Here is a 14165-nt window from a genome sequence, read left to right on the forward strand (position 1 = left end):
CATTGCGGTTTAAAAACAAGTGGTTTTAAACTGTTAAAGCGCAATTAGCAGCGAAAGACAACTCATTTCAGCATATGCATGTGCTCTCTGAGAGACATAAAGCCGCTGTTCATAGAGTGCGTGAGGAGTGAACTGAGTGCTTTTTGGGCTTGAACGGTTAAATACACATACCTATGTGTCAAAGTGACCATGTATTTACAAGTAAACAGAGCCATTTATGTCTTTAGTGAAGTTACCATTGAGAAAGACAAGGCTTGAATATAAGGGATCGGTGCAGTCAGTCTTAAAGGGACAGCATCCAAATTTACCTGCTGTCATTAACAACAAAAATGAGATGAAAATCTCTCACTGCTTGCTTTTGTAACTTCAATAACAATAAATGTATATTAAATTTACACAGTAAAGCCTATGCATTGTTTTTTTATACCTTTCATTACTTTATACATTTTATGTAGTATTTCTAGTGCTTGAAGTCTTTCTGGTACTTCTATTTCGTCTGTCTTTGTTCTATTGTAGTTTGTTTTCTTTGCTCTTTCTTTATCACTGTTTATTTGTCTTCAGTAAGCTTGAGAGTTTTTTAGGCTAGTATTAATTTTTTAGATTATATTGAAATTGGTGATAAGAATTATGAAATTTCAATGGTATGAAATTTTGATATCATAAAAATCTTATATAAAGCAAAAATAACTATATCGTGATATATATCGTTATTGTGATATAAAATTACTCATATCGTGATATAAGATTTTGGTCATATCGCCCACCCCAACTGTAAGAATCAACTTGATGTAGCAGAATTAATAATACAATTAACCTGTTCGTCCAGCAAACACTCAGTATTAAACATAACAACGCTAATGTTTTTTCCATGGCCACAGATAAATAACTCTTCCTTACAGTGTATAGTACTACTCAGAGCATGCAGCTGTGATCGCATTGTTAAAGGGATTTTGATTTGCAAACAGTGACCACAGAATCAACATGAATGAATGAACATGAACGTGCACAAAAGTTTTTTTTTTTTTTTTTTTAACTAAAACATGAACACATAACTAGTCTGAACAAACACTATACACACAATCACGCATACATGGGTAAAATGGAAAGTTAAAATGAATGAATGAAACAGAAACAGTGGAATTAAGCTAAGGAACGTAAGTATCAGTTAACTACCAGAACAAAACCATCAGTTTCTTAATTTAAAGCACCTTGGTAACAAGGAGTCTACAGCTTAGACTAAACCTCTGTCTATTTAGTTAAATGATTGACACTTGCAATGCCTTACTCCTGGTTTATACTCACTGCATCCGCAAAAGCATGAAAGTGTGTGCCGCAAAAATGACGTCATCACGGTTTAGGCAGTCGCCCGCATTGAGTTCATGAGACCCCATTTCGCATTGCAGTGTGCACTGCATTTTTGTAACTTTGCGCATGGCTCTGCTTGAAGATGCATTAGTTTGAGGCGACACTGGCCGAGCAGGTACGTCTGTACCGGCATCTTACCGGCACCCAGTTCTAAATTAATTGCTTACATTTACAATTCTTTTTTTATTATTGAAAATAATGGTCCATATTTATGAAATTAAATGAAAATGTTTATTGAAATTAGAAAATATTTAAGAGACTGTTGTTTAATTTAGTTTAATACACATTCTCATATCAATATATTTTGTTCTAATGTCACAAGTAATAATCTCAAGGTTTACAGGGTTTTACACAATTTTTTGATTTTTTGTAGTGTGGGTTTGGTGAAGTGTACTAAAAACAGACATCGTCACGTGTGTACCTTCTCACCGCTGCTTCCTAATGGTTTAGAGCAGGGGTTCTCAACCCTGGTCCTTGAGGGCCACTGTCCTGCAGATTTTAGCTCCAACCTTGAACAAACTCACCTACCTGTAGCTTTTTACTTATCCTGAACAGCTTAATTAGCTTGTTCAGGTGTGTTTGATTGGAGTTGGAGCTAAACTCTGCAGGACAGTGGCCCTCAAGGACCAGGGTTGAGAAAGCCTGGTTTAGAGGATAATTACTCCGAGTCACCCCCTGTCGTTTCAAAGAACAGTACCAATGGCGAGTGTGTTAAGTAGAGGCTGAGCCAGACATTGTAAACATTCGAGGCTTAGCCCAAATATAGTTTGTACAAGGACATTTTAATTTGCCGTTAACAGCTTTACTGACTTAAAAGGAACTTTGTTGTATATGCTGGAGTAAAGTTCATAAAATGATCAGTGTTTCCTACAGGATTTTGTAAAACTATGTTGGATGGACCTCTGTCCCTCCAGGGGGGTCCAGGGGCATGACTGTAAGATTACTACAAAAAAGAGGATTTTTTTATCCGAACAGCCTCCCACTGACAGCAGCAATCAGCTTACATTCCGGAGAAGGAAAAACACAGCTGCCTACATTCAAAAGGATAAGAAAGAAAATGTCATACCAGTGAAATTGATAAAAATTTGGAACCAAAAATTATTCAGACACTTTGACCTGACCATGTTTTGCTTAAGTGTTATCTGACATAATTAAGATTTTTTTTTCTCTGACAGTTTAACTCTGAGATCTTGTCATATTTTATTACCATTTTTTTAAACTACAGTGAATAAACTGTATTAATGAATGAAATGTTCAAGGTGTCTGAATAAATTTTGGTTTGACTGTAAATCACTCAATGGCCTAGGACGTCAATATATTGCAGATATGCTCACTGAATAGCAGTTAGAAATACCAAGGGTTCGCTCTAAACAAGGGGAGTCTGCTTTTAGCTATTATACCACACGACACACATAGTTGGAACCAGCTTCCAGAAGAGATCAGATGTGCTCCAACAGCAGCGACATTCAAATCCAGACTCAAAACACATGTTTAGCTGTGCATTTACTGAATGAGCAATGTTCTACATCCGAACTGATCGCACTGTATTTTACTTATGCATTTATGTATTTTTTTTTTATTCTAAACTGTTTAAATCAATTTTTATTCTCTACTTTTATTGCCATTTTTATTTTTATGAACTGATTGCACTGTATTTTCTGTTTCAAACATTTTATATCAATCTTTTAATTCTTATGTATTTGTTTCTTTTTTTATGTAAAGCACTTTGAATTACCATTGTGTATGAAATGTGCTATATATATAAACTTGCCTTGCCTAATAATGATTTATGTAATTATTCCTATGACAGTAATATTCATATCCACTATCCATGTAAAACAAATGTCCTGTAAAATAAATGAAAATGAATATTTCATAAGTATATTTTACTTTATATTACAGTATAGGGAAATTACAATACTTTTGTCCTACTTTCTTCACCTGCAAGAGATAAACCCTTGAGCTTTTATTTTAGAGAAAACGAACACCAGATCACCAGCTGATTGTGTGAGCAAATGTTCGCACTTCTCTTTAAAACACACAGCACAAACAGACTGCATATATACTTAATTAAATCACTGTCTTTTGCTGTTTTATAAAGGCACAAAGCCATATCATGGTTTCGATTTTAGTTTGTTGACAAAATACAATGTTAAGGCTTGTTCATACCGGGATGATTATCGCGTGCGTTTTTCGCCGACGTTTAATGCCTCGTGACTAAACAGGGCACCAATGTGAGTGTGCACACCGACACGCAAAACGGCAGGCGTAAAAGCGTAATTTTTTAAAAACCACCTCTGTTTTTTTGGTTTGACGCACTGCGTTAAAAACAGGCCGACCAATGAGATTGGTGCTTTTGTTCACGTGCCTGGAGCTGCTGAAGTTACAGTAAAACACGGTCTTGCCGAGCACACATTGATACCAAGATGACGAGGAGGAAGTAAGTAGACGAGAAAGACCCCTACAAACCTTTGGGTACTCTGCCAGTTCTTGGCCACACCAATAGATGTGTATTATATGCCATTTTATTTCTCTATTTTTATTGTCTAATTCATAAATATGTTTATTTGCACTACCGTTCACTTGCACTAAGCACAAGCGCCAAATACAGGTGCATCTCAATAAATTAGAATGTTGTGGAAAAGTTCATTTATTTCAGTAATTCAACTCAAATTGTGGAACTCGTGTATTAAATAAATTCAATGAACACAGACTGAAGTACTTTAAGTCTTTGGTTCTTTTAATTGTGATGATTTTGGCTCACATTTAACAAAAACCCACCAATTCACTATCTCAATCAATTAGAATACTTCATAAGATCAATAAAAAAAAGGATATTTTAAACAGAAATGTCAGGCTTCTGAAAAGTATGTTCATTTCTATGCACTCAAATCTTGGTTGGGCCTCCTTTTGCATGAATTACTGCATCAATGCAGCGTGGCATGGAGGCAATCAGCCTGTGGCACTGCTCAGGTGTAATGGAAGCCCATGTTGCTTTGATAGCGACCTTCAGGTCATCTGCATTGTTGGGTCTGGTGTCTCTCATCTTCCTCTTGACAATACCCTATAGATTCTCTATGGGGTTCAGGTCAGGCGAGTTTGCTGGTCAGTCAAGCACAGTAACGCCATGGTCATTGAACCAGCTTTTGGTACCTTTGGCAGTGTGTTGATGCACTGACTCCAGCTTCAGTCCACTCCTTCTGAAGCTCTCCTAAGTTCTTAAATCGGCTTCGCCTGACAATCTTCTCAAACCTGTGGTCATTCCTTTCACTTGTACACCTTTTCTTACCACACTTTTTCCTTCCAGTCAACTTTCCATGAATATGCTTTGGCACAGCACTCTGCGAACAGCCAGGTCTTTCAGCAATAACCCTCTGTGGCTTACCCTCATTGTAGAGGGTCTTGATGATCGTCTTCTGGACAACTGTAAAGTCAGCAGACTTCCCCATGACTGCTGTTGGGATTACTGACCTAAACCCAGTATATATACTCTGAGAATGGTAATTTAATAGAACTTGAAATTAAATATTCTAATAATTTGAGATACTGATTTTTTTATTTTGATGAGCAGCAAGCTGTAATCATCAAATTGAAAACAAAAAAAGTCTAGAAATATTTTACTTTATGCCTAATAAATCTAGAATATATTTAAGTTTTACTTTTTGAATTAAATTACAGAAAAAAAAAAATAACTTTTTCATGATATTCTAATTTATTGAGATGCACCTGTACTGTCAGGGAGTGAATTTGCACATTGAGCAATATTATATCATAACAAAATCAACCGAAAGAGAGTCTGAGTGCCTGGCCTGCCGCTGCGCTGACTGAGTGAGTGAGTGACACGAGGCATGGCTGTGTACAACTGCTGTGTGTGTGAACTCGCTGTCAGAGAGAAAAGAGACAAAGAGCTGCCGGTCTCAGTGAAAAAGCGATATTGAACCGTTTAACATATTTTAGTAGATATGTACTGAAAAATGATATTTTGACAGAACTGTTAAGAAACCTTAAACATTGGGGGCTTTTGAGAAAACATTCGGGGCTTGAGCCCCAGAAACCACCCCCTCGCTACGTCCCTGCCATCAAGTATAAACGCCTCATCCATTTGGGGAGGTGCGTGCACAGTCAGTGGAGGCTCGCAATGCGGGGCCAGGCGAAAGTATAAACAAGGCTTTAGCCATTAAACAAGAGTCTAGATGCAGTCTTGGATGAAAATCTTGATGGTTCAATAGTTCGATGGTGGTAAAGTTGTAATAATGGGCTCCTGCGGTGTCACGGTCAGACCTGATGTCTCCATTCTTTTCCAGATGAACAACCCAATGAGGTCTGGAGATAGTGGCTTTTAACTTCTGCAGAGGTCACACCTCTTGAGTTTGGGTTGACCAATGAAAAAGGTGTCATTTCAAGCGGGAAAAGTTTTTTTGATTGTAAGCAGACTCATTTCCATGATCAGAGTGAGCTGGCAGTTTTGTGTCTCTTTAGTGGCCGGGGCATGCAGGGGCTATAGCCCCACCAGAAATGTGCTTAGCACCGGCGCAGCCCCCCCAAGGATTTTCTAATGATTTTCCTGTTTTTTACTTTGTGTCACTTTCACTAAAAAAGTCATTAAAAACCTAAAAAAAATAAATGTTGTAAATGTGCCTATAAACAAAGGTTTTACTGGGGGAGGAGTCATTACATGTTCAGCTACAGCGCGCGCATTAGGAATAGCGATCAAGCGCCTCGTCAACAGCCATCATATTGGAGAGCAATGAAATATCAAGCAAAAGACCGCAGACTTTAGACACATCTCGGAATATTTCAGAAGATAACAACAGAGATAGTGTCCTCTTCTCTTGTATTGTAATCTACTATTGGTGAGTAGCTACTCTGATCTTTTGAATATTCACTCATGTTATAAACGTCAAATAATATATATTTTAATATAAATTCTTGCGTTTTGTTTGCCCTTGCTAGCCTAGTGGTGATGAAGAAAAAAAAAAAAAAGAGGAAATGTTGTTTTCCATCTAAACATATAGATTAATGCATTAAACAGGCGTCTTTGACCGCATCTCATCTGTTTTTTCAGTTTCTCGCGCCACGTTTTAAAACGCTGTGTCAAGTTCAACTTCTGAAAACACATCACCCGACACCCTGCACTCTTTTCCATGTTGTTTGTGTTTTAAAATCACAAGCACGTTCCTTCATTTAGCTCACTACAGGATACATAGACGTACGTACGCATATGTCTACGAGACTGTAGTCAACAAGTTAATAAACTGTTGTTGAAAGAGCTGATAAAGTAACAATAAAGGTGTTAAGCAACATTGATAGGCTACTGTGCTTAGTAACTGTGTACACTTTTCAATGAAACCTTGTAAAGGTATAGTTTAAGGGAAAATGGAAAATTTTAAAAGTAAAATGCAATAAATGCAGGGTATTGAATTTATTAAGTTATTGATGTACATAATTTTTTTCTTAGCACCCCCTTGGAACTGTTAAGCCCCCCATTAGCACCCCCAAGAAAAAAATCCTGGAGCCGCCACAGTGATTAATGTAACAAGCATACAATGCACGTTATGAGGAGGTATATATACACCAACATGAAGGGAATTAAACAAGGATCATTTTGACATAGCATGATACCAATAAGGTTACATTATCAAATAATTCTATCAACACATTGTCTCTCACACACAACGTAGACTTGCGTGACATAACAGAAACGTTCAAATTAATGTTCACATAATGGCCGTCATTCAGGCTATTCACAATATGTTATATCACGTTTAGGCAGCCTAAAATCATAATGGCTTGAGGTAGGCTTGCTGTGATAGTCTGTGTTACCGGTGTTCAGCCGCAACACCGGTATCATCACTTGCCCACCGCAGCACCACCCCCCACCATTGTTTTGATTTTTTATAGTAATAAAAATCATTTAGTTCAGTTAGAGAACAGACACTACAATTAAAAAACTAAACATGTCTGCTCAATTCAGCATGAGCCGAACGAGAGTCGCAGCACAGATCAGCAGCAGGAATCAGATTTCACCTCACTTCGCCTCACTCTTGACCGACAAGACGACGATGGTAGATTTGGTTTCAAAGCTAAATGTAAAAGCGCCGATTTAAGCAAGTTTGTCATTGTAGTTCAGGTGTGCGCACAGAAAACATTGTACGCGTGAATGGTTTAAAAGGTTTGTGTTTCATAATATATCATATATATTTCAAACCTTTTTAAATGTATTTCAAACCTTTTTTGTATATCATAGCCTACATAAAAACATTTACTGTTTTTTAGTTTTTAATTTGCTAATAGTTTGGAGGAAAACATTGGGAATGAGGAACATTTTTAATAAAATGCAGAAAACTGGGCTATGTATCGAGTTAATCAGTAAAAAAAAAATAATAATAATTTTCTGATTTATCCACTATCAAAATAATCTGAAGTCCCTTCCTTTCTGTAAGAGCAAATGGCATTGAGTCTCCTCTCAGACAAAAGCGCACCTCATCTCAACCTGCTTGCGTTTCTGCAGCTCTTGATTCCTGAGCTCCTCCAAGCGTCGCAGTTCCTCTTGACGTCTCATGAGATCTGTTGGTATAAGTCCACAAATATTTGCATTGACAAAGTTAAGAATATACTGCAAGTACTGTTCCCTGAAAGACAGAAATGGGACACAACACGCTGGTTGTGGTAGGGCTGGGCGGTTTATCGAGTTTGTAGGATATATATATGTATACGATATATTTTTTGTATACGATATGGAATGAGGCAATACCATTTATATCGATATACAGTAGTTTTATACGAGCGCATCTGAAACACAGCGGTGGATGTCGCATAGTGCTGCTGCGGGGAAAATGCATAATACAATTTGTCCTAAACATGGGACACGCTTAATATTAAGGGCTTTTAAAAACAGCCTAACTCATAAGATTAAGATATAGTTAACATGTATAGTTTATAGCGGCTTGCCCCATCAGATGGTCTGGGTCTGACAGATTCATGTGCTGACAGATACTTACACTATTTAATGTGTTTGTGATGTGGTGTTTTCCTCAACTTATATTTCACAGGTATATTCTCCATTTGTAAATGTTAGAAAGTCCTACAAATATTTCCATTTTGCTGTCAGGAGTGGACAAGCCTTCTGCTAGCGAATCTCCTCTAAAATTCATAGACTTCCGTGAACAAGCACCGCTGCGCGCATTCGCGCCAAACAGACGGAGCGCAATAGAAGAGGATTGACTGAATGAAATGTTGTTGAACAATAAATGTGCAATATGTAGAATTTTAAACCTACAAATATGTAGGTTATGTAGGTGTATTTTTACGATAGCAGTAACTGTAAAGTTACTATTTGAGGTAATCAAAATAGCCTAGTCTGTGCTTTTGTTTTTATTTTCATTTTTAGTCTAGTGAATTTAAAAAGCATTTTTATTTTTAGATTGTAATGTTAGCCTACAATGTTAGAATGTAATGTAATTTTCCCTTTTTTGCACATATATAGTGTGCCAGACTAAATGGTTACATTAACTATATTTGTTTTAATATAGAAAAAAAAAAAAAAAAAAACAGTGTTGACCTACAGTGTTCATATTGAATATGAACACTGTTTGTAGGACAACACTGTTGTTGTTGTTTTTTTTTAAATCCAAATAGAAAAGTGTAGAAAATACCTAGATATGTACCGTATATAGCCATTTAGCCAAAAATACAGTTTTTTGGTTTTTTGGCCATATCGCCCAGCCCTAGGTTGTGGGAGATCACAGTCATTGTGTACTCATGTCTGTTGTCTTCATTACAATAACAATATAATAGAAATAATTTTAGCTGCCTTTGCAAACACAAAAATGTTATATCCAAATATTTAAGTATTTCCCTCACAACACTGTGGTAGGCAAAATAATGTTTTAAAACTGCGTAATACCTTGTCTCATCATCATGAGTTGATGCTCATGTTTGGCAGCCTCCATTTCAGCCTCCAATTTCTCTTTTGCCTCCTGTATGTTCCGTTCCACTTGCTCCCTCTGCTGCTTCTCCATCTCATCCAGAGCCTTCCAGCGAGATGAGTACTCAAACTCAAAGGTTCCTGGCTGTGCAAAGCGTGGCTGATGCTCCCGTTCCCTGTATTGCAGATTCTTGTGGTTCATTTCTGGTTAATTTAAAACTACACTGAGACAATTCTTTTTTTTTTTTTTTTTTTTAAGATATACTACATACATATGGAATACAATTATTCTCAATGATCTAAAGACATACTTGTGATACTGTCCTGATTTTTGCAACAGCTTTTCAGGTAGACCATCTTCATCATCAAACTGTTCTGTTGGCTCAAGAATGACTGGACGAGGGGACCTGAAGGACAAAAAAAAAAAAATCCATGTCAAAACTCTTTTATTTGACTTGACATATTTGATATCTAGAGACAGGTCCATCACTGATAAATACAGATCATACTGTGAAAATGACAAGTTATTACATTGTAAGCAAAAGAGCTCCATCTGCACAGCGGTCCAAGGCTTTTCGGGCAGCAGGCTTATTGGCAAACTCCACAATCCCCTTGCCTGTGGGTCGGCCACGATCATCAACCACCACGACTGCCCGCTCAACTGGGCCGAACTGTGAAAAGGCCTGTTCCAGCAGCTCATTGGATACCACTGGTGAGAGGTTTCGTACTGTGAGTGCAGCCCCATGTGTGGCAAAACGAATCCGGATGGGCCTGTTGCCCAGCATTGTGCCGTCCAGCTCAGCCTTAGCAATCTCTGCAAGTGTCCTTGTCTCCTGAATAATCAAAATAGTGAAAATCAAAAAAATGGATGTGTAAATTCTACAAGCAATCTGTTTACGAACACAGGTGAGCACAGTCTGCAAAATTATTTATGGTTTTCAAGGCAAGTGTACAGTAAATAAAATCCAGTTTAGTCCAAAAATCTACAAACGTAAAACAATCTACAAAAATACAGATTAATCTCTCTTTGTTTACTTTTTATTTAGATATAATAAAATAGCAACCTGGTCTAATAAAAATGCGACCCCAGTTCGGGTGGGAGATTTCTCAAAACAATATAAATTTAGAAAATAAATATTTGTTGAGTGGGTCAAAAGGTTGGAATCCACTGATCTAAGCCACCAAGCGGCAGATGCAGAGAACAAGAAGAAAAAGAGCACCATCACCTTTGATCGCCTCATTTTTAGTGGGGTTATAAAGTTTTTGTTCACGTTGCCTCTGCATATACTGTACATGCACATAGAACTTCAGTTTAAAGAAGACCTATTATGCTTTTTTCAAACTTTCTTTAGTGTGTAATGTTGCTGTTTGAGCAAGAAAAAGGTCTGCAAATTTATAGCGTTGAAAAAAAAAAAAAAAAATCAATTCACGATTCTATCTTCCGCCTATTTAAATTGATTTTTAAATTTTGGAAATCGACTTTCTTTTATTTATTTATTTATTTATTTTTTTACTTTTTTTTTATTGGAAACAAATAGGGCTGTATATTGCCAAGAATCTCATGATACGATACGTATCACAATACAGGGGTTACGATACGACATATTGTGATATATTGCGATACTGTAAGAAAGGCGATATAATGCGATATTTCTTGTTTTTTTAGAAAGAGGATCTAATTTTAGAAAACAACTTTATTTTATTTAACCAATACAGTATCATTTGCATTTATATCACTAATCACTATTTTGCGCAATCTAAGGGAAAATAGTAAAGTAACTGCAGGATTATTTAGGTGTTTTAAAGGTTTACAGTATAGCAGTTTTTAATTTCTAAACTATTTAACAACTAGTGCATAGTCCATTTCATGAATGTCTGTTTGTTTTATATTTAATACTGTAGCTGCTTGCTTTAAAGCAGTCTATTGCTATTTAAATAAACGTGCCTTCACTGAAGTGCTGAACAGAGCTGGTGCAAACATATCCACATCGCTATGATCAGATGCTTTCTTTCTGCTGTCACCGCTGTCATTTTTGTTGTATGTTTATTTTGTTACTGTGAGGAAAACGTGCAGTACATATCACATATTCTGTCGAACGCCTCTCTCAACAGCGCGGATGGCGTCGGGATATTAAGTGAGCTCTCAGATTCAATGCGTTTCCCAAGTTTTGGATTATAACATGGCCTATTTTGCAAACAGCTGACTCGTCGATCTCCTTAGTGGTTTCTTTATAGTTGAAGCCAAAATGAGTCCACACTTCAGCTCTGTATACCGCGGGAGCGGAATGATTCTATCGTGTTGTGAGCTGGGTTTGCTAATGCTAACGCTAGCTATGCACCTTGCGCTCCGGCTACACGTCAGTTTACGTTCTGAGATAACGCTGACATCTAGGCTAGCGGTTGGGTTTTATACAGTGTGTGGTTTAAGCCGAACAAACCCACGAATGTTGGATGTAAATAAATAATTAAATAAATATCGATACAGTGTTTTTGAGAGTACAGTATCGCCAAACATAATATTGCGATATTCACGTGTATCGATATTTTCTTACACCCCTAGAAACAAAGAACAAGGGGTCATCATAGGCATTACAATGTCAAGACAGTACAATTTCCATGCACTCTTTGGCAAACAATATCTCACCTGTACTCAGTGGTCTGTGTACACAACCCATTTATGCCAATACTTATTACATTTCTCCAAGTTAAGTCTAACAGAAAATGTAAGTCTCTCCATACAATATATTTAGTTTACAATTTCCATCCACTGATCTTTTGTTGGAGGATCAACCTGCAACCATTTACATGTCATGGCCTTCCGACTACTTGCTAAGAGTATTTTTAATAAGTATTAATCACTGTTTAAAAGTGTTTCAGGTATTTTTCCTAGGTACAGTGTAATGAATGAAAATTTAAACTCCTCCCCTATTATTTTCCCAATTTCAGCTGCTACTTCATGCCAATAAGGCTGTATTTTTGACCAGAAATATGGAAATGGTTAGCCATTGGGGCTCCACATTGCCTCCAACAATAGCCCAGACTCTGTTCACCTGTGCGTACTGCTGTTAATTTGGGAGTTATAAAAAATCTTATTATATTCTTCCATCCAAACTCCTGCCATGATCTTGAGTTTGTTGTATTTGTCTGTGTAACAAATATTTTTGTCCAGTCTTCCTCTGTTATTTGAGAGTCTGATTCTTTCTCCCATTTTTGTTTTACATAGTTCGACGTATGATTTTTACTGATTTGTATATATTCATATAATTTTGATACTAACTTTTTATTATCTTCTTTTAAATATGCGTTAATAAATGCTGTGATTAGGTTATCGTCACTCATTCCTGTATTAAAGTAATTCCTAATTTGCAAAGATTTTAAAAAAATCCTGCTTTTCTAATTCGAATGTGTCTGACATGGCCTGATAACTCAATAAGTTTCCATTAGAAATGACTGAGCAATAAGACGTAATTCCTCTCCAGATCCATTGTTTAAATTTCTCATCCAGTCTAGCGGGTATAAAATCTGGATCATATGCTATCCACTGTAATACCCCAGCCTGTTTCTCTAGTTGTAATTTCCTCAAAGCCCTAAACAACAACAAAATACAGTCCAGTTATATAATTTCCTATGACTCCTCTCAGCTAGATTTTTGTTCCCAAGTAATGATTGTAGAGGTGTATCTATCTGTGTGATTTCCAGAGTTTTCCATCTTGCCTCATAGCTTGGCATACACCAACATATTAAAGGCTTCAATTGCGCAGCATAAAAATAATCCTGGGAACAAGGTAGGGCCCTACCACTCTTCTCTTTTGCCAGCTGTAATGTCTTAAACCTTATCCTAGGTCTTTTACCATTCCAAACAAACCTCAATATCATCCCATCCCATTCATTAAATTGGTTTTGTGATACATCCAGGGGCAAAGATTGAAAAAGGTAAAGTAACCGTGGTAACACGTTCATTTTAATTATTTCTATTCGGTTACTCATATCTAGTGGAAGCAGGTTACATTTAGCCATATCAGATTTCATCTCCTAACAAATTAGGCCGTAATTACGGTCAAAGAGTTTTGATACATCTTTTGTTAAATTTATCCCTAAATATTTTAATGATGGAGAATTCCATTTAAGTTTATATTGCCTTCTTATATCTGAATTAGGTCTAAAATTGTATGTAAGTGTTTGGGTCTTTTGGATGTTTATCTTATATCCAGAGTATAAACTGTACGTTTTTAGAAGGGTCATCAATTTAGGGATGCTAGACTCAGGGCTTGCCAGGAATAGAAGAACATCGTCCGCATACATACAAATCTTGTACTCGTCTTCTTTAATTCTGATCCCCTTTATCTCTGGATCCTCTCTTATAGCTTGAGCCAGGGGTTCAATAAATAATGCAAAAAGGGATGGACTTAGGGGGCATCCCTGACATGTCCCTCTTTCCAGACTAACTGTTTTAGATAAGTGCCCACTGATCTTTATCCTGGCTGTTGGGGAGGAGTATAACGTTTTAATACAGTGAATAAATGTTTCATTAAAGCCTAATCTTGCCAGTACCTGATACAAATAATCCCATCCAACAGAATCAAATGCTTTCTCAGCATCAAGACTTAACAAGACTGCACTTGTATTTTCTGTAATATAACTCATTATTTGTAGCATTCTCCTTAAATTATCCTGTGTCTGTCTATTTTGTATAAATCCAGTTTGGTCTAGATCTACCAACTCAGGAATAATACCCTCCAATCTATTAGATAAAATAGAAGCAAATAATTTATAATCCATATTTAAGACCGATATTGGTCTATATGAGCTACAATCACTTGAATCCTTCCCGTCCTTTGGGATGGCAGAGATGACTGCTTCCCTCCAAGATTAT

At 36.8% G+C, this 14165-nt stretch overlaps 1 protein-coding gene across 2 annotated transcripts in view; it reads right to left on the minus strand.

The window, feature by feature from the left end:
• Positions 1–14165, minus strand: part of pspc1 (paraspeckle component 1) — a 75295-nt gene that overhangs the window by 39847 nt on the left and 21283 nt on the right. For both annotated transcript variants that reach the window (XM_051896682.1, XM_051896673.1), the window contains exons 2-5: positions 9824–10125; positions 9604–9699; positions 9272–9468; positions 7848–7932 (exon numbers count right to left, since the gene is read on the minus strand). In XM_051896682.1, coding sequence (XP_051752642.1) covers positions 7848–7932; positions 9272–9468; positions 9604–9699; positions 9824–10125 — 680 coding nt within the window. The remainder of the gene's footprint in view (positions 1–7847; positions 7933–9271; positions 9469–9603; positions 9700–9823; positions 10126–14165) is intronic.

Source organism: Ctenopharyngodon idella, chromosome 1 (genome assembly GCF_019924925.1).
Source record: "Ctenopharyngodon idella isolate HZGC_01 chromosome 1, HZGC01, whole genome shotgun sequence".
Classification (NCBI taxonomy): domain Eukaryota; kingdom Metazoa; phylum Chordata; class Actinopteri; order Cypriniformes; family Xenocyprididae; genus Ctenopharyngodon; species Ctenopharyngodon idella.